At 39.3% G+C, this 20631-nt stretch overlaps 1 protein-coding gene across 3 annotated transcripts in view; it reads right to left on the reverse strand.

The window, feature by feature from the left end:
* Nucleotides 1–307: 307 nt before the first annotated feature.
* LOC125460994 (myelin regulatory factor-like protein) overlaps nucleotides 308–20631 on the reverse strand; it is a 57479-nt gene continuing 37155 nt past the window's right edge. For 2 of the 3 annotated variants that reach the window (XM_048549249.1, XM_048549252.1), the window contains 11 exons: nucleotides 19494–19551; nucleotides 16224–16303; nucleotides 12825–12899; nucleotides 12564–12628; nucleotides 12274–12462; nucleotides 8574–8621; nucleotides 7496–7583; nucleotides 6440–6514; nucleotides 5544–5652; nucleotides 782–856; nucleotides 308–661 (listed from right to left, as the gene is read on the reverse strand). In XM_048549249.1, the coding sequence (XP_048405206.1) occupies nucleotides 575–661; nucleotides 782–856; nucleotides 5544–5652; nucleotides 6440–6514; nucleotides 7496–7583; nucleotides 8574–8621; nucleotides 12274–12462; nucleotides 12564–12628; nucleotides 12825–12899; nucleotides 16224–16303; nucleotides 19494–19551 (949 nt within the window). In that variant the 3' untranslated portion in view covers nucleotides 308–574. The remainder of the gene's footprint in view (nucleotides 662–781; nucleotides 857–5543; nucleotides 5653–6439; nucleotides 6515–7495; nucleotides 7584–8573; nucleotides 8622–12273; nucleotides 12463–12563; nucleotides 12629–12824; nucleotides 12900–16223; nucleotides 16304–19493; nucleotides 19552–20631) is intronic. The other variant, XM_048549250.1, reaches the window with a different exon arrangement.

A 20631-nucleotide genomic window follows, 5' to 3' on the forward strand; every position in this document is an offset into this window, starting at 1 on the left:
CTCCAAGAACTCAACAGTCTTTTAAATATGGCACCAGTGCCAGGGTTGCAAGTCATTTCGGGATCACCAGTGAGTGACAAAATGCTCTGGTAACAGCACATGGTAAGGTGGGCCAGAAACTAGATGAGAAACCTAACATGCTAATGCCAATTTGTGTGTTCAGTTTGTTGAGCTATGTTGAGAAAACTTCCTTTGCCTCACAATGAGAATTGCACTTAGCGAACAAAAACAAGAATTTAGACTACCTCAATTTTATTAATTTATAAACTTCACAGAAGTAAAAAAAAATTAAATTAATTTTCACTCTTAGCAATTCCTGTAAAATACAAGTGGTGAATCTATGTAAAAATGTGTTGTTTTTCCATTGCAGTTTAATGCCACTCAATGAAACACAGGTTTCAGATTCCTCGAGGTGACAAGAATCATAATTGGCACATAATGTGTATTTTACATCTGAGAGATAGCCTGTTCGATTTAATGTGTGTTAAATAACTAAAGAAGCTATATGAAATCCTATATGAAAAGAATGTACTTCAATATAGATCTATACATATGTAGGATTTGTTCTTCTGAATTAGCTGCATTGTCGATAAAAGTACAAGTAGTAATCCGTGAAGAATATTCCAGCAAAGTTCTGATTTGTTCTGCAATCTGCCAGACCCTATACGATAGAGAAATACTCAATGATTAAGCAGGTAAAGATACAATTTACATACAATTTCTGTTTTGACACGTGCTGCAGTCCGATCTCAGCTTTTAAGTTAGTTGCAGATGGACTTACTGGTGCTGCAACACGGAAATGGTACGTACACTCGTGGAGATGTGCCACTGGCAAGAACCAGAAATGTTGGTACCCCTGCAGGAATATTTAAAAATTTAGTGAGGAGAAGGAGTTCACAAAACACTAAAAGGCGTAAAATACATTTTACGCAAGCCAAGAAAAATGTAGTATTATTTAAATATTTTATAAATTACTTAACCAATTGCTTCAGACATGCATTTTTTAAAACCCCTGGCAGTTCAGTTGCACGCTGTGTGCGTATATATACAGGAACATAAGCAGTAACAGCAGATGATCAAATGGCCTATCAAGCTTGCTTTGCCATTCAATATGAACATGGCGGATCTTCAGCATTAATTCAATTTACCTGTCTGCCCCATACTCCTAGAATTCTACAGAACAAGAGTCTTTCAATCTCAGCCTTGAATATACTGAATAATGGAACATTCACAATACTCAATGAATTCCAAAAATCTCTGCCCTAATGCTCGAAACTCCATAGTCATTGCGAAAACAATCACTTGGTACCTAACCCTATCAAGCTCCTTTCGAATCTATCTTGTATAAAGGGTGACTGGCCAGAAGAATTATATTACATGCGGAAATACTTAAATTTGCTTGTGCATACCCTGAAAACCACAAGTAGACTGCCACTACTGGATCTCCTCATTGAAATGAGGATAGCTTTCTAAGCATGCTTATCTGGGCAGAATTTAGAAAACTTCCACATATTAACTCTTAAAAAAGTTTTTAGGAAGTGACAAGACAATGGTGGGCCATTGGGATCCAGGGAAATTTGGAAAACAGGACACTGACTTAGCTGATTGACAGGAAACAGAGGGTGGTGGTCGAGGGATGTTTTTATGATTGGAAGCCTGTGTCCTGTAGAGTTCCGTAGGGATCAATGTTGGAATATATAAACGATTTAAACTTGAACGTAGGGGAGTTGACCAGTACGAATCAGGATGATACAAAAATTGGTGCAGCGGTAAATAGTGAGGATGATAGTCTTACTTTAAATTACAGGAGGTTATGTACCAGCTGGTAATGTGGGCTGATCAATGGAATTCAATCCCGATAAGCGTGAGGTAATGCACCAGGGCAGGACAAAGGTGGCAAGGGAACACATGACCTTGGGAAGCACAAAGATCAGAGACCTTGGCGTGCAGGCCCACGGAGGTAGTAGTTTTGCTCAGCACAGACATGATGAGCTGTAAGGCTTTTTCTGTGCTGTAGACCTCTATGACTCCAAGCCCTCAACTTGCTTCACATTTGGTAGCAACGTTACTGAAAAGAAATTAATTTCTTCAAGATGTTACGTTACCAGTCTGACTTTTGAGTTAATACTAAATTTACAGTGATGTTCACATTAATGCAGAACCTATTACACAACAGGAGCTTTTATAAACGATCTTCTGGGTCAGAGAACAAGGAACTCCAACAGAAGTTGTGCATTTAGGTAATGGTTAAGAATTTGAATGTATCCATAGAGATATTTTTCTACCAAAGTTTGGACATGTTTTTTGCTAATCTTAAAAAAAAGATTAGCACATGACAATGTTATCCAAGTAAATACCCCTACGATCAGCCTTGGCTAAAACTGAGATAGAGAGGTTCCCCAGGAAGGAATCAACAGTGACTGCTCCCATGGATATACAATGGAATATAGAACATAGAACATAGAACAGTACAGCACAGAACAGGCCCTTCAGCCCACGATGTTGTGCCGACCATTGATCCTCATGTATGCACCCTCAAATTTCTGTGACCATATGCATGTCCAGCAGTCTCTTAAATGTCCCCAATGACCTTGCTTCCACAACTGCTGCTGGCAACTCATTCCATGCTGTCACAACTCTCTGTGTAAAGAACCCGCCTCTGACATCCCCTCTATACTTTCCTCCAACCAGCTTAAAACTATGACCCCTCGTGTTAGCCATTTCTGCTCTGGGAAATAGTCTCTGGCTATCAACTCTATCTATGCCTCTCATTATCTTGTATACCTCAATTAGGTCCTCTCTCCTCCTCCTTTTCTCCAATGAAAAAAGTCCAAGCTCAGTCAACCTCTCTTCATAAGATAAACCCTCCAGTCCAGGCAGCATCCTGGTAAACCTCCTCTGAACCCTCTCCAAAGCATCCACATCTTTCCTATAAAAGGGCGACCAGAACTGGATGCAGTATTCCAAGTGTGGTCTAACCAAAGTTTTATAGAGCTGCAACAAGATCTCACGACTCTTAAACTCAATCCCCCTGTTAATGAAAGCCAAAACACCATATGCTTTCTTAACAGCCCTGTCCACTTGGGTGGCTATTTTAAGGGATCTATGTATCTGCACACCAAGATCCCTCTGTTCCTCCACACGGCCAAGAATCCTATCCTTAATCCTGTACTCAGCTTTCAAATTCGACCTTCCAAAATGCATCACCTCGCATTTATCCAGGTTGAACTCCATCTGCCACCTCTCAGCCCATTTCTGCATCCTGTCAATGTCCCGCTGCAGCCTACAACAGCCCTCTATACTGTCAACGACACCTCCAACCTTCGTGTCATCTGCAAACTTGGTGACCCATCCTTCAATCCCCTCATCCAAGTCATTAATAAAAATTACAAACAGTAGAGGCCCAAGGACAGCGCCCTGTGGAACACCACTCACCACTGACTTCCAGGCAGAATATTTTCCTTCTACTACCACTCGCTGTCTTCTGTTGGCCAGCCAATTCTGTATCCAGACAGCTAGGTTCCCCTGTATCCCATTCTTCCTGACCTTCTGAATGAGCCTACCATGATGAACCTTATCAAATGCCTTGCTGAAGGAGAATGATAGGAAAAATTGCAAAAACTATAAAAGTAGAACACAGTCAGCACTGTGGACATCAGATTATCAGCTCATTATTAATTGAATTTGTAGTGTAACATCAAATTTAAGCCGAGATAACAAAGTGTGGAGCTGGATGAACACAGCAGGCCAAGCAGCATCTTAGGAGCACATAAGCTGACATTTTGGGCCTAGATCCTTCATCAGAAAAAGGGGAATGGGGAGAGGGTTCTGAAATAAATAGGGAGGGGGGAAGGCAGATCGAAGATGGATACAGGAGAAGATAGGTGGAGAGGAGACAGACAAGTTAAAGGGGTGGGGATGGAGCCAGTAGAGGTGAGTGTAGGTAGGGAGGGGACAGGTCAGTCCAGGGAGGACAGACAAGTCAAGAGGGTGGGATGAGGTTAGTAGGAAGAAAGTTGGGAGGTGAGAGGAGGGGACAGGTGAGAGGAAGAACAGGTTAGGGAGGCAGGGACGAGCTGGGCTGGTTTTGGGATGCAGTAGTGGGAGGGGAGATTTTGAAGCTGGTGAAATCCACACTGATAACATTGGGCTGCAGGGTTCCCAAGCGGAATATGAATTGCTGTTCCTGCAACCTTCGGGTGGCATCGTTGTGGCACAGCAGGAGGCCCAGGATGGACATGTCATCTGAGGAATGGGAGGGGGAGTTGAAATGGTTCGTGACTGGGAGGTGCTGTTGTTTATTGCAGACTGAGTATAGGTGTTCTGCTATCCCCTCCCTACCTCCCCACCTACACTCACCTCTACTGGCTCCATCCCCGCCTCTTTAACTGTCTGTCTCCTCTCCACTTATCTTCTCCTCTATCCATCTTCGATCCACCTCCCCCTCTCTCCCTATTTATTTCAGAATCCTCTCCTCCCCGCTTTCTGAAGAAGGGTCTAGGCCCGAAATGTCAGCTTTTGTGCTCCTCAGCCTGCTGTGTTCATCCAGCTCTACACTTGGTTATCTCGGATTCTCCAGCATCTGCAGTTCCTCTCTCAAATTTACGCCTGCCAAGTTTGGCTTCAACTCATGCAACAATCACAATCAGAACAAAAAACAGGAGCTGTAAGTTGCTGTATAGACCCTCAACCCCATTCCATCATTCAGGAAAATGATGTCTGATCTTACTTTGTCCAAACCTCCACCCTTCTGCTTATTCCCCAAAACCCTTGACTGCCCTGCTTCAAGAATCTGTCTTGAATAACTCCCACCCACCCAGGTTTTCTGAGGTAGAGATTGCCAAAGATCCATGACTCTCAAAACAGAAGGTCTATTCCATTGGTTTTCCTAATTAATTTCTTCTCCATTTACTTCAATGTCATCTTGAGTTAAGGATATCCTTGAACTTCCACTCTCTCTTATTTATAAGCTTCAAGCATGGGAGTCATTTTCCGTTAGTAGTAGTGAAACCAAGTTTTACCCCATGACCACATGTCTGCTGTAAAGAGATTGCAAATTGGACTGCATCAAAATTCAGGCAGGATTTCATTGCTACATAAATCTAATGGGATCAGTGGCAGGACTGCAGGACATTGTCCTCCAGCCATTTTTTTGCATTAACACTGTGAGCTGCAGGCAGTTCTGGGCTCGGGTAAAGTTGGCTGGTCCCAAGATAGATCGTTACACATGGTCGATGAGATCGTAAGGCGAATATTGGAGCATGCAGGCAATTGGCAGACAGGGCAAGCAGCGGTTTACAAACTTGACCTGGAAGAGGGTGCAGAGACCCTCTGAGTCTCCAAGATACACATTTCACTTAAGGCGTCGTACAAAAGCAATTTTTTTTCAGTTACTTGGCAATGAATTTCAGTGTTAAGTGTAGGCTAGCATCTGTAAAGCAAATGCTGAAAAGCTCAGTCAAACATTTCCTAAGTGAAGATAATTTCTAACATTAAAATGTATTCTACCAGATTTTGCTGAGATCTCAAGTGTAAAAATTTACCTGAGACATTTCTTGTGATGCACCCCTTTTAGTCAGTTTGGGTTCAGGTGTTACACATGTGTCACCAAGGTTCACTTTACATTTGTAAACAATCACTGGTGCTGTGGTGCTGCAAAGTATAAGTTGGTTAACATTTTAACACTAATTTATACTAATGCTGAGTAAGTCTTTCTGACATAAATTTCATAAAATACAGGTGACCAAAATAGTGGACATTTTTCTCCAATGAAGGATAAGGGAGGGCCACAAAGCTGTGGTAAAACAGAAGACAAATAATTTGGAAATGGCTACTCCTCCCTTCCTACTAATTAAATAAAGCACAAGAAAGTTTCACAAAGCAATCCATCCTAACATTGATGAGCCCAGCATACTTGTTTGCAAATTATTTGTAAATTGCAATTCTCTAACCTATGCACACACAGAACAGTCTAGTTTTGTTTTGCAGATCATGCAAAAAGGCAGTTAAAATTACAGCAAACGTAGGTCGCATCCTCGCTCATTTTAACTGAAAAATTGCTGCTACAATCAACCTAAACTGCACTTTTAATAGTGTTGCTTCGGCTAATACGGCTACAATTCATCAATAAGTTGAAATATCAAATGTACACAACTAAAATTCATATGTTTAGAATTAAGCAAATTGTGCCACCTTGTAACAAATGTTACTTAGTATTCCAAAATAGAAGAATCCACTCAGCGCAATTAGAAAACTTGAATATTCTTAAAATCCATTAGATTATAAGAAGCTTCATCAAATAATTCATTTCAAACAGCAAATTTGAATCAAGTTTAATCCATAAGTACAGACGATATGTTTACCAACAAGCATTAGTACATGCAGGCTGGCTTAAGATTTGATTAGGAAAGAAAATACAAATCTTTATAATTGTACTTACTTCATTTCCAAAGTAATTCTCATATCAATAGGTGTATACTTGTTGATTGGAATTATGTAACTAAAGTTGCCATTCCTGAATGATGAATAGTGAAAAACAAACACTAATTTGACAACAAATTACAGTCGTCTAATCAGTTTTGCAAAGCTCAAACAAAATTGTTAAACTTAGAAGATCCTTTTTTTTGTCTTTGGAATTCATTCTACATAGAGTAAAAATGGTTTTAACAGGAAGTTATACTGTTTAAACAAAAAGGTTCAAGTGAATTTAGCCCTCTCATCTCTCAAACAGAGATGAAGATATCCTTTAAGTGGCATGTGATTGCACAATCCAATGTGACCATAATTGGTATCATTTGATATGCATCCCTTGAAAGCCTTATGAATTGATTATGCAATTATAATCCAAGTTTAAAACTGAAACACTTGGCTTTCAAACACCTATTTTCCCCAAGTTATTCCTCACTCACCACTCTGCCAGATTAGCAATCTAGATATCTTCTGATCAACCTTGTCTGATATTACACAGCTCTGGAGAGGGTGAGGCTTAAATCTGAGCCTCCTGGCTCAGAAGTAGACACGTTACCACTACACCAGAAAAGCCCCAAATTCATAATCTTTGCTACAGATAGACTAAGAATTAGCAAATTAAGCTTGTTAAGTGGGGTGGACCAATTATGTTCCTGCCACATGAACTACTGATTACAAATGCAATGAAAACAAATCCATTGGAAAATGAAACAAAACACAGGTTAGAAATAAACACAAAAGGTTATCTTGAGAGAAAAAGCCCTTCTACAAAACAAAATAAATGAAATGAGGACTAAGAAACATATGAATATAATTAGAACGGGGAAAAATTATTCTCAAGAATTAATGAGTTGAATGAATAATATGTGTCTAACCTATCACAAATACATCCACGTCCAATTTAAATTTCAGTTAACATTCTTTTGATATTTTCCCAAGTGACCGTGAATGAGGAAAATCATAAAATTAAAATATGATTGCCTTCTGAGAAATTAAACAGTTTTATCAATAGTTTAAAGTGACTAACCCACAATGAATTCCTTTAGCACAGTAACGTTGGTCAATTTGTTGCTGACTTTCCATAACTCTTATTGATCTAATGGATGTATCAAACCCTATTAATATCAAAAACAAACCAAAATCAGTGAAATTCAATTTGCAAATCAATTTTTCAACCAACATAAAAGCTCAATATCAACTTTACTGCAAAGCATTTCACCAAACGACCCAACCATTCTTAGTCAGCTCTGTGACATACACATTTCTTTAGAGTTCTTAAGTGACAGTACACTGTGCAGTAAGTATAAATAGCAATAAAATACACATTTTCATGCGTGGAACAATACAATGAAAGTTGACACCAAATTGATATATTTCAGAAAAGATCATTCAGTCTATCAAGACTTTTGTACTCAGAAGTCCAGTAATGATTCTTTTATCACATACTTCAGTCTACATGAGGGAAAGCCAAGTTCTGCTCACTTATCATCTTTTTAGTTTAAAACCCAGCACAGTAATATCATTTATCAAATGTATCATATAATACAGTAAACACATTGACTTGACACACATAGATTAATTGTTTCAATCTCATCTACGGTTATTTATTATGTGAATTGATAGCTGAAGACCTTTGTCCAAGTCACAGTGTGAAGTTGTGAAAACCCACTTTAGACGTTGTTTAGACTGATACACTAATATTAAGTGAATTGGGTAAACTTGGAAATGCTGTCAATTCCAACAGATCACATCTGCCTATTATCATCCTGGAAAAGTTTCAATGTATATCCTTATTGCCCATTAAAGTATCTTCTATCTTTCATCAACTATGCTTCCCATTACCAATCTTTCTCTAGAGATTTATAAAAATGTTTGCTGTTTAAAAACAAGCGGCTGGCTTCTGCTGCCTCTATAATGCAGTGTATGATCATTTTCAAATTCCAGTGTTAGGGAAACATCTGAAATAGATTGTTTACGAAAAATGTAACTAAATTATCAAATAGATGATTCATAACAATATTTAATCATAATAGAGCACCATTTGATAAAAAAAAGTTACCAATTTGTTATTGAAGACAGTAAAGCAAACTAAAGACTTAACTTACAGTCACTATTTTGAATCCCCTTCGTATTTATTTGGCTTGTTGCCAGTTCTGAAAGAAGAATTCAAGACCCTATTATGTATCATTTATGAGTGCAACACACACAATACAAGCATCTTGTGATTTAATGAAATCTAGGAATTGAAAATGAATTATAGTAGAATGTATTGAATGTAAGAAGCAAAACTCATCTTGTGTAGGAAAAAGGCGTGCACACCTTATACCAGTTTCAGTGGTGTTTAAACTCTATGACTGTGAATAGTCAAATAAAGGTTTAAAAATCTAATGGCTCAGACCAGCCATTCAAAGTCACACAACTGAACAAAAGTTCATATTAAGCCACATAGGAAATATTGAGACAGATTAATATTTTAATGTAGAACCTTAAGGGAAGAAAAACGAGGAAGCAGAATGTTTGAAGGAGAGATGATGATGAGACAGCCAAAGGCACATTAACCACTATGGAGTAATTGAAACCAGGATGCTTCGGAACCCAAAATTGAAGGAATACAAATACGTAGGAGAATTGTAGGATTGACAGAGTTTGCAGAAATAGTTTGTGGTAAGGCCATGAAGTAATTAGGTCACAAAAATGGAAATTTTAAAAAATCAAAACATAGCTTAACCAGGAAATATTGTAGGTCAGCGAGCATAGAAACAATGGACCTTTGCAAGTTAGGAAAGGGGCAGTGTTGTGGATGACCTTACATTTACAAAGAATGGAAAATGTGAAGCTGGGCAGGATGGATTAGAACGGCCAAGTCTTTAAGCAACAAAGGCATAGATGCACAGTTAGCAGAAGATGAGTTGAGACTAGAGTCGGTGACCATGTAGAGGTGGAAATAAGCAGTCTACTCATGGCATAAATGTGATCATTGGCATCAAATTTAATGACGTGATAAATCAATGTTGTGAGCAATTTCCATCAGCATTAATCAGTAACCAGGAAGAGAAATGGATTCAGTGGCTAAGTAGGATGGACCAAAGATTTTGGTTTTGTTTGTGCTAATATTTAATTGGAGGAAATTTCAGGCCTTCCATTGTTGGATGTTGGGCAAGTGGGCCAACAATTTAGTGATGATGGTGGGGTCCGGAGAGGGGCCATCTTCGATACAAAGGGATCTTTTGAGCAGTTTAGCCATCCCTTTGAAAATGCTGACAATCAAAAGAATGAGATGGTGGCCTGACATGAACTGAAACTTTTCCCACACACCGTACAGCATGCTCTGTTAAATTGATGTATTGTATTTGATAAAATACATGAAAATGCAGAGAATATGCCCAAATAGGATTTCTTCCAGAAAAACCAAAATAATCTTTCCTTTGCAATAAAATAGCAGAAAGGTTAACTTTCACCCAAACAGAGAAGCAAAAAATATTGTGCATTCTTGAAATAAAAAATAAAAGCAGAAAGGATAAAAACTCAGTAATTCTAGCAGCATTTGTCAGAGAGGGAGAAAGAAAGTCAATGTTTCAGGTCCGTGATCTTTCGTCCGTGATCTTTCATCCAAGCTGAAGTGTCAGAAATGCAATAGGTTTTAAATAGGTATGTGAGAGAAAGAGAAAAGACGGGGAAAAAGAAACAAAAAGGCAAGTTTGAGGTAGGGCAAAGGGCAGGATAGACAAAATGGGAAACAATTTTATGGAACAAAACCAAAGGGGCTAAGATATATCAAGAAACAAAATGTGTTTCCAAAGGTCGTATGAATAACAAAATAGCTGCCATCTGAAGAGAAAGTAAACAAGGATAGTGAGCAGAAAAATAAATCAACAGGAAAACGATGTGAAATGGGAGTAGGGTGACAACCTCAAAGCGATTAACTCAAATGTTGAGTCCATTGGCTCAGTCAAAAGATGAGGTGGTGTATCGTGGGCTTGCATTGAGCTTCATTAGAATACCATAGCAAGCCAAAGACAAAAGGTCAGAGGGGAAGAAAGGGAGAATTAAACTGACAGGGTAACTGACAGCTCGAAGTCACACTTGTAGACTGGTAGAAGTGTCTGCAAAGGTTCATTCAATCTGCATTTGACCTCGCAAATGCAGAAGGCACTGTATTGTCCACAGTGAATTCAGTAAGCTAAAATGGAAGTAGTGCAAGTAAATTGCAGTTTAATTTAGGAAGAGTGCTCTGGTGACTTTGGTGTGAAGGGAGAAGGCAAAACAATAGATGCTGCATCTCTTGCACTTGCATGGAAAGATTCACTGGAAAAAGGATTGGAGATGATTGGGTACTGCAATAGAGTATCTGGGAGGTAAATGTCCATTCAGAATGCTAAAGAGAAGGAAAGTGGCAGCTGAATTTGGTGACAGTATCATGCTGGAGGTCGACTGGTGTATAGATTGGATAGTGAGGATAAGGATTCTGCTGGAAAAGACAGATTGGAAGTGGGAATCACCCCCATATATCTCCTACTGCATTTTCATTTAAAATCTGGTAAGCCGAGAACATGTGTGTCTACATTAGGCCATTTTAGTTAGTTCGCCATTTTCAGTATTTTCAACAGGAGGTAAACTGGTGAAAGAATCCCTCTGAACCAAATCTCACCTTGTGTGCCCATGATCAGAAATCTAACCATGAATGCTGAAGTACAGCTTCTATGCCTTGATTAAAAATACACCGGAGGCATTCTAAACAATTGATACAATGCACAGCTTAATTTCTGAGCACTTGTTTCTCCAACATTAAAAATTCATAATGGAAGAGTCTCGTTTTGGTTGGTGGCAACAATAATAAATACAAATGCATTATTTACATCTATTTCTCAATGCATCGGTTCTAAAACTTTGTGTAAAGTGTAACATCCACCATTTCCCAACATGGTCCTAAGTTACTTGCCGTTTCAAACACCATAATTATTTACAGCTGGAAATGAGGTTAGGACAGATGTGTTATAAATTCTCTGGAGCTTACCAAGAGAACAGAAAAACAAAATCCAGGAGAAACTATACTGGTGCACCAGTAAGACATTTCATTAAGTTAATGTAGTGATGCACAGTTCAAATTTGTTTTCTATACATAAATATATTCAAACAGCAACACTTCTTGAGCATTATAAACAGCTCAAATTGTGGTCTTCATCATCACTATTACTCATTGCATTATGGAAGTTTAACGCAATCCAAGATATGTGCTGTACTTGACTCATCCTGATTCCCAGGATAGGATTCCTGTGAAGGCCCTTTATAATCATTCTTAAACAAATAAAAGGTAAGTTATGTTAACAACTTTTGTCTGTTTCTACCCATCCCTAACAAAAGAGTGGAGTTGCCTTCATTATGTATCAGCAATAGATATTATTGCATTAAAGTGTGCAGTTGGGAATTCAATACATGATACACGTCCTTAAAATCAACTACAGGCAATGCAACACAAGTGCCATCAACTATTGAGATAACAAAGTGTGGAGCTGGATGAACACAGCAGGCCAAGCAGCATCTTAGGAGCACAAAAGCTGACATTTTGGACCTAGCTTTTCTAATGAAGGGTCTAGGCCTGAAACGTCAGCTTTTGTGCTCCTAAGATGCCGCTTGGCCTGCTGTGTTCATCCAGCTCCACACTTTGTTATCTCGATTCTCCAGCATCTGCAGTTCCTATTATCTCTGCCATCAACTATCGGTCTTCTTGGAAAAGACAATAGCATAAATATTTTTAAAATGTAAATGCTCATTTCTTTTAAAAGCGAGGGAATCATAAAATCTTACTTGGTTGAAAATAGTTTTGCACAAGACCTTTGGCAATTCTCCTCTTTCTCCAATCATTAGAGATGTCTTTCCTTTGTAATTGAAGTGCACAACAGTACACAGTGACACAAGGTAGGATATTACAGAAGCTTATTTCACGTTGGGGAATTTCAGTGATTGCTGTTGTATAAACTGAGCTTGCATTTTCTGCTAAAGAATAAGATGAATGAACCATGCTTATGTTACAATATGTTTGATAACGTTTTATTAAACTATATAACACTTCAAACGCTTTCAGTGAAACAACTTACCTGACAATGTTGTATATGTTATAAAGGTAGCATACTTGTTAGTTGTAAACGGCTTGGAAATAAAGCTGTAACAGTAAACATAACCAGTGAGTTAACATATTTTTGGGAAATCTTCATTTACTTTAAAACTAAACATATCGCCAACTGAAGAGCTGACTTCTATTATCTTAAAAACAGCAGTGTGGGCAGGAAATGACCATGTTGTTCTGTAAACAGCAGAAATTTGCAGGCAGTTGTAGTGACATATTAAAAAGTATTTACCTTTCATTCAGCTTGTTAACAACACCTTGCTCTTCATTCAATGTTAGTACGTAAAGTGCAGATATCAAAATCACACTGTCACAAAAAGAATGTGTTATTTGTCACATAGCTAATCTATAAATAAAACTCTATAGATAGACAATTAACCTTTCTTACATGCAGTTAATTTGGCTTAGGTGTAAATAAAGGATTCAACTGATTCAACTTACTTATGCCCAAACTGTCCGAATTAAAAGCTGCTATTCTACTGTCGCTAACTGTTGCCAGAGCTGGGACACTGTTTAAATGCAACAACCCTATGAAAACATTATAAGAGAGCTGGACATTGTATTCTACAAGAGGTAGAGTTATCAGCATCTTTTACTTAAACTCAGAAACTAATATTGCAGATATGCATGCTTGATTTTCAGAAAACAAATGAAATATGGTCATACAAATAACCACTCCTCATCTATTGTTATTTATGGAGCCATAACAATTGTAGTATTATATATGCACTGTCCATCTATCAAGAGACAAAGATTCCGCTGACACTAACGCTGTTAAAATCAAATTCTAATTGACATGAGGAGGAAGTGTTAGGTGACGCATTTGAGGTGGTTAAACAAGGCAAAGGAATAAATGTTGAGGGATCTTAAATGTTCATAGATCCTTGAAAGTAGCAGGATAGCTTGTTAAGTTGGTTGAAAAGGCATGTGGAGTCATTTCGTTTAATAGCCTAGAAAATGAGATAAGCAACGTTATCCTGAAACTATAAAAATAATCAAAGGTCACAACCTAAGTACTGTTTGTAGTTCTAGACTGGAAAATTGCAAGTAAAGACATACTGGATAGGCTAAGACTGTTATCATTGGAACAGAGAAGACTTGGGGAGATTTGATTGAGATTGAACCTCAAAACATTGGTTTGTAGGTGCGGTGGGTAATTAAGGCGGCAAATGGAATCTTGTTTATTTGCTAGAGAGATGGAATTTAAAAGCAGGGAGGTAATGCTGTAGCTGTACAGGGTGCTGTTGAGGTTATAACGAGTACTGTCTATGGTTTGGGTTTCCTTAGTTGAGAGAGGATATACTGGCATTGGAAGGCATGCAGAGGAGGTTCACTAGGTTGATTTTGGTGTTGAGAGGGTTGGCTTATGATGAGAGATTGAGTAGCCTGGGTCTATACTCATTGGAATTTAGAAATAGGAAGGGAGATCTGACAGAAACACATAAAATTATGAAGCGACTAGAAGGCCCTGACCCAAAATGTTGACTCTCCTGCTCTTCGGATGTTGCCTGACCTGTTGTGTTCCTCCAGCTCCTCACTCTATTGACTCTGACACAGCATCTGCAGTCCTTGCTATCTCCAAGGGAATAGATAAGATAGAAGCAGGAGGTTGTTTCCATTGGCAGTTGAAACTAAAACTAGGGGGCACAGCCTCAAAGTAAGGTGGAGCAGATTTGGGACTGAATCGAGGAGGAACTCCTTTACCAAAAATATTCTACGGAATTCCCTGCCCAATCAAACCGATGAGGTGATCTCATTGAATGTATTTAAGGCAAAGACAGATAGTTCCTTTAGTGTTGAAAAAGCTAACAGCCATGGTGAGCAGGCAGGTAAGTGGAGCCGAATCCACAAAAAGGTCAGCTTTGATCTTAATGAATGGCAGAGCGGGCTTGATGGGCCAGATAAGTAATAGGAGCAGGAGTAGGCTATGTTCTTATATGAAAAATTGTGAGGGGCTTAAAAGTGGCAACAGGGCTTATTTACTTTAGCCGAGTTCGGGCCTTTGGGGCATTGACTTATAGAAAGATTAGAGGTGTGATGAGGACACATTTTTCACCCAGAAAGCAGTAGGGGTCTGTCTTCAAAGATAGTAGGAGCGGAGAACCTCAGCTCATTTAAAAGATGTCTGGTTGCATACCTCAAGTGTATTAACATAAATGTAATGCTGAAAAATGCTGGATGGCTAGTGCAGCTACAATGGACAAATGATCTTCTGTGCTGCAAGCTTTCTATGATTTCGATGATAACCAGAGGTTTTTCTCATGCCACAATATGAAGAATGACCATACAACCAGCATCAATGAGACAATTTTCTGACTCATCCAGTAAACCTTGCTTTCATTGGATACAAAATTTTAAAATGGTGGGAAGGAGCACATATGTGGGAAGTTACGATTTAAATTCTTTCACAAGATACAAGTGTCACTGGTTCACAAAAGAATTCCCTGCCTGTGGCTAGCTCTTATAGCCACAGTGTTTATATGGCTGACAGTTCAGTTTCTGGTCAATATTAACCCCAGAATTTTAAAATGAGGGGATTCAGCGATGAGAATGCCAATGAATGTCAAGGGGACTTGGTTGTATTCTCCCATTTTGGAATTCATCATTACTTGACGTTTGTATGGTGAAAATGTTGCCTTCCATTTAATGGCCCAAGGGTGGTTGGTGCCCAGTTTTGCTGCATTTGGGCATATCCTGCTTCTGTGTCTAAGCGGTCACAAATGGTGCTGAATATTTGTGAAAACACCCACTTGTGATCTTATGTTGGAGGAAAGGTCACTGATGAAATAGTTGAAACTGGAACACTACCCTAAAAAGCTCCTCAGGATTGAGATTATTGACATCCAAAAAACAACAACGTCTTCTTTGGTGCTAGGTACGAGTCAGGATTGAAGAGAGTTTTCCCCAGTTCCCATCAATTCCCGTTTTGCTGGGATTCCCTAATTCCACACTCAGTCAAATGCTGCCTTGGTGACCAAGGGCAGTCACTCTGACCTCACCTCGGGTTCAGGTATTTTGTCCACATTTGGACCAAGGCAGTAATGAGGTCATGAGACGAAGGATTGGCAAGTGCCAACTCAGCATCAGTGAACAGATTAATCATTTTTCCCTGCCCCAGTAAAGCAGCTTTCTCCAATCATCTACTTCTAAGTTTTTAAAAATAGCATCATCTAAATACTACTTCATGTTGTTACATCTTGTATTTTTAACTTTGTGGCATTTTGCACTAATTGATGAATACTAAACTAGATGTTGCACACCTATTTACTGTAATAGGAGGTTGCTTGCAATCCTGGTCAGGAGAAACAGTGAATAGATTCTTCATTAGAAGATAATATGAAAATGGAAGATCATTTCTTTATTTACATTGCTGCAATGGATGGAGTAAAGAGCAGCCATTGACAAGATTTGGAATGGATTGCTTCTCTCATCCAAGAAACAGTAAGCAGGATGTTATAAGTAGAACAGCAAGTTAAATATGTTTTCTTTAACTCCCTGGCTGGGGTAAAAAATAAAGAGTTAACAGACCAGGGGCTGCTATCATAGTCTTGAACTAGAAGCTAAAATATGTAGAACTTTGATGACATATTGAGAAACTGCTGCATAATATATACCAGGATTAGTTTCTTACCAAAACGCCATGAGACCCAATAGAGACATGATGACAATATGGAAAACCTTCTGCAGCGAGCAATGTTGGTTAAAGTAGGCCTGGATTACAAATAATTTGAAAAAAGGAAACTGTTTTTACATTGAGATTAGCCAACTTTCTAATACCAGAAGCCTCTGTAGAATTTTAAGAAAGGTCAAGTTTCACAGGTAGTTTAAAAGATTACATGTTACTAACAAGAAAATTAACATGTTGAGCAATGATACCATTAAAAATTATATCATTTTCATGCATTAGGGAAATACAAAACAAAATTCTAGTGAAAATGGAATAATACACTTGCGCTGAATTTCACCTGCGATATGGGTAATACATGCAAGATTGTGTGTGAGAGAAATGATTCTTCTGGAAATTTTGATAAAGCCACACTCAAATGGTTTATCAGAAACTAATCCACATGCTATTGCCTCAACAACTTTACTCCGTGTCTTTTCAAGAACACTTCCTTAATCCATTTTCACAATTTGTGTGTTGGCTTCACCAGTCAACAAGATTTGAATTTAATTTAATTATTAGGATGTACCTTTTTCTCTATTGGTTTTCAACTGGAAGCAAATAAGTCAGGTATGAATAAGGATGTAATCTAATATGGCTCGGCTACAAGGCAGGATGGGAGGCTGGATAAACATAGAACCGGGAGGAGCAGCACAAAGATTTGATGCTGATTCTAAATTTTGCCAACTGCAGGAGACCTTTCAATGTGGAGTTATGACTACAATGTAGCAGGAAACTAGCTGTGCATGTTATGTAGGCAATTCACAATGAACCAAATGCAATCAAGTGAGATTTAGTGCAGTGTTCAGAATTGAATGAACAACACATTGGGATCACAGGCATTCAAATTCCTGATCACAGCCTAATCAGAGCTGCCTCCAGTGTGCTTTGAATGGTGGGAAGGAAGGAGAAATCCAACTCTGGGGCAAGAGGCAGAGGTCCAAACTTAGGGGAAAAGAGCAGCTCTGCGGAGCAGAAATCCGCGGGCCGAGAAACTGAGGGACGAGAGTCAGTGGGTCATCTCAAAGGAGAATGGGAAACAGTTCTCAGGATCCACGGTTTCAATTGTGGCCATGGCTTCACAGCACTGCAGGTGTAGGTGTGATGCTATAGTGTCCAGCTGGATTCATGGGAACCAGGGAATAAAGTCCTGCAAGGACATTGTGCGATAAAGGACAATAGCATCAGGGTGACGGATCCAGCCAGGCTTACCGCAGCAGATGTGTCATAAAGTTGCATTGACCTTTTATGTACCTAACTCCTTCCAGGGATCCACCGGACACAGGTGTGCAGGAACCCTTGGCAACTCATTGCTGCACTAAAGACATTACCAATGCATAGATCAAGATGAGCAGAGAGTTTGTGTACTATCAAACTGACCCTAACAGCCAGGCAGAGAAGTCCATTGGCTTCATTGGGTCCATTGCAGTAATTTCTCAAGTGAAGTGTGTAACAGATTGCATGCATGTGGTTCTCACAGCTCTTTCAAATCAGCTGTTTTTGCTGCTGTACTCATAGGCTTTGATAGTCTCATGGTTGCTGACATCCATTGCTATCCCCATCCAGGTTTCTTTGCTCTGGCAGGAAAATGCCATCTTCCAGGCAAAAAGGAAAATTAGCTTCCATCTTTCATTTGCAGCCTGGAGGAGAACCTGCACCTTGTGTTTCCCATAGGTGTGTTGGCAGCAGCCTGCTTGGCTCCTCAGTTGAGCTAAAGTGGGTAAAGGGTCTTCAGAATGGCTCAGTGGAGCTTGAATATTAAGGGAGCACTGTATGCAGGCCAGTCAGTCCTTTTAAAGAAGTCAGTCTCTTTCTTTCTTCCAGAGTCAGGTGGTGCTAGGTTCAGTGCTTCATTGCCCATCCCAGACTCAGTACATCAATCCACATGAATTGGCTGACCGTCTCAAGACTGCAGTTGGTTACATTCTCTGATTGCAGATGGAACCTACTTCTGGCTTCACTGCTGAGACCTGCACAACAGGAATTAACATTAACCTAGATATGCGTACACTATTTTGATGCAGGCTTTGGGCTGGAGTTTTGTGAAGTTTAAGATGACTCCGAGGGATTTAAAAGTTGGAGGATAGGACCTGGTTGCTGAAGTCCCAGCTTCCTTTTCTACTAAGAAATTGGCCCCATTTGCATCAGATTCTATTTGCAATGATCAAGCAGACAACAGTTCTACCTGATCAAGGAGCTTTCTAATGTGCAGTAAGGAAGCCAAGTATTAATAGAATAAGTGCTCTTTAAGTGTAGTTAAGATCTATATAACTGTCATGTTTTGAAGTCGTTTTTGAAATGCCCTACTCTAATTATTTTCTTTTTCTGCCCTATTCTATTTTTTTTAAAATACATAATTTATCATCACACACAACTGAATAACTTTTCCACCACCAAATCACCATGTCCTTTTTTTGATCTTTAAACTTTTAACCATCACCAGTAATCTTCCCAGCAGCCAATTTGAAGTTTACGAGCAAAGCCCATTATGGGCGATGCAAATCATCAAAAATGAGGGGGCGCCGGTATGGAGCGAGGGAAGGAACTAAATCAAAATCGAATTGGAGGAGGAAATAAAGGACTATATGCCCATGTGGTGCCTAGCTCTCCTTAAAGGCATCGAAAGCATTGATGGACAACACATGTTATTTCTCCTATAATACCCAGACGTGAACAGAACAGCAGAAAAGGGACAAAACAGTCGGCAGATATGACCCTCTTCACAGTCCGCTGCCTGAGCCTGTTTATAGCAAGCCTGGTATGCCTACTTTGCAATTTTTCACTTTTCTTTAGTATTATCACACACAACGGAACAGCTTTCCCAACTCGAAATCACCATGACTATTTTTTGGGGTTTTTTAAAAACTATTAATGATCACCAGTAATCATCCTACTCTAGCTATTTTCTACTCAACCTGTTCAAAGATGCTGTTACACACTTCTGGAGGAGGTGGGACTGGAATTTGTTATAGGTGGCCCTGGAGGAGAGGTGCAGTTATGAGGGCAAAAGGACGTAACAACCTTCGTCTCACTTGTTTTAAAGTCCCAGGGAACCTGCCCCCTAGAGTTACCTACTCTCAGCACTGGGCTTCACCCTCTCCTGCATTCACAGTCCCACTCCCTCATAATTCTGATACAAAAATCCTGGAATTTCAAACAAAACCTCTTCCACAATGCTCACCTCTCCACAGGAAAGGAACTCATGAAATAACATCATTTATACATGCTCACACATACCCTGTGTTTGGCCATAACAGGCTTCTTTGGTGTCATTGTGCTTGTCCGATGAAATATGCTTAAAAAGAAAAGAAAGTTAACGAATCTGAGCTTCTCTTTTGACATGCTAAAAAAAATCATTTTTAAGACAAAAAAAATGCATGCTACCCAGCAAATTGTGTTTGAAGAGTCATGTATCTGCAACTCAGCACATGATTGAAGATGAAGGCTTGGTCACATAGGAATTGAGAAATGGAATTGGCTGGGTTGAAGAGAAAGGTGGGGTATAAGCAGGATAAGAGAGTGTGATAGATAGTAATAACTGCTGATGCTGGAGCCTGAGGTAACACTGTGGAGCTGAAGGAACACATTAGGCCAGGCAGCATCAGAGGAGCAGAAAAGCTGTCATTTTGGGTCGGGACGCTTCTTCAGAAATTTCTGAAGGATTTCTGAAGAAGGGTCCAGACCCAAAATGACAACTTTCATGCTCCTCTGATGCTGCCTGGCCTAATGTGTTCCTCCAACTCCACACTGTATAAGGGTGTGAGAATAATGTAGGAATTCACAATGGAGACCTAGCAGTGAGTTTGGCTTTAATTTCCCTTCATCCCATGTAAATGACTTTTAAAAAAGTAGCTAGAATTGGCAAGATTTTAAAAAAAACCACAATCAGCCACACTAAACTCCCAACTTTCCCCAGAATAAAAGGAAGCATTCAGCAGGATGCCAGCTTCTTGCAGAGATAGAGTTTCATGGATTTGTACATGAACATCTGAGGTGATGTCACTGAGATCTCAGAACTCATATGCTCACGCTCTAATAAGCTGTTGGACACTGCACAGCATAGGACTCTGTGTTGATGCCTGAACCAGCATAGTGCAATAATAAACATGTCGTTTAATAGTTACTAAGAAGTCTGGACTGAGCTTAAACGAGGACTCAAAGAACCCACATAAAAACACAATCATGCATTCTCTCAATCTACGATCTTATTTATACATTTTAAATAAATAAAACAGAGAGAAAGGAAAGGTTTTTAAAAACATGATGGTCACAGAAATTTGAGGGTGCATACATGAGGATCAATGGTCAGCACAACATCGTGGGCTGAAGGGCCTGTTCTATGCTGTACTGTTCTATGTTCTATGTTCTATGAATA

Source organism: Stegostoma tigrinum, chromosome 18 (genome assembly GCF_030684315.1).
Source record: "Stegostoma tigrinum isolate sSteTig4 chromosome 18, sSteTig4.hap1, whole genome shotgun sequence".
Classification (NCBI taxonomy): Eukaryota; Metazoa; Chordata; class Chondrichthyes; order Orectolobiformes; family Stegostomatidae; genus Stegostoma; species Stegostoma tigrinum.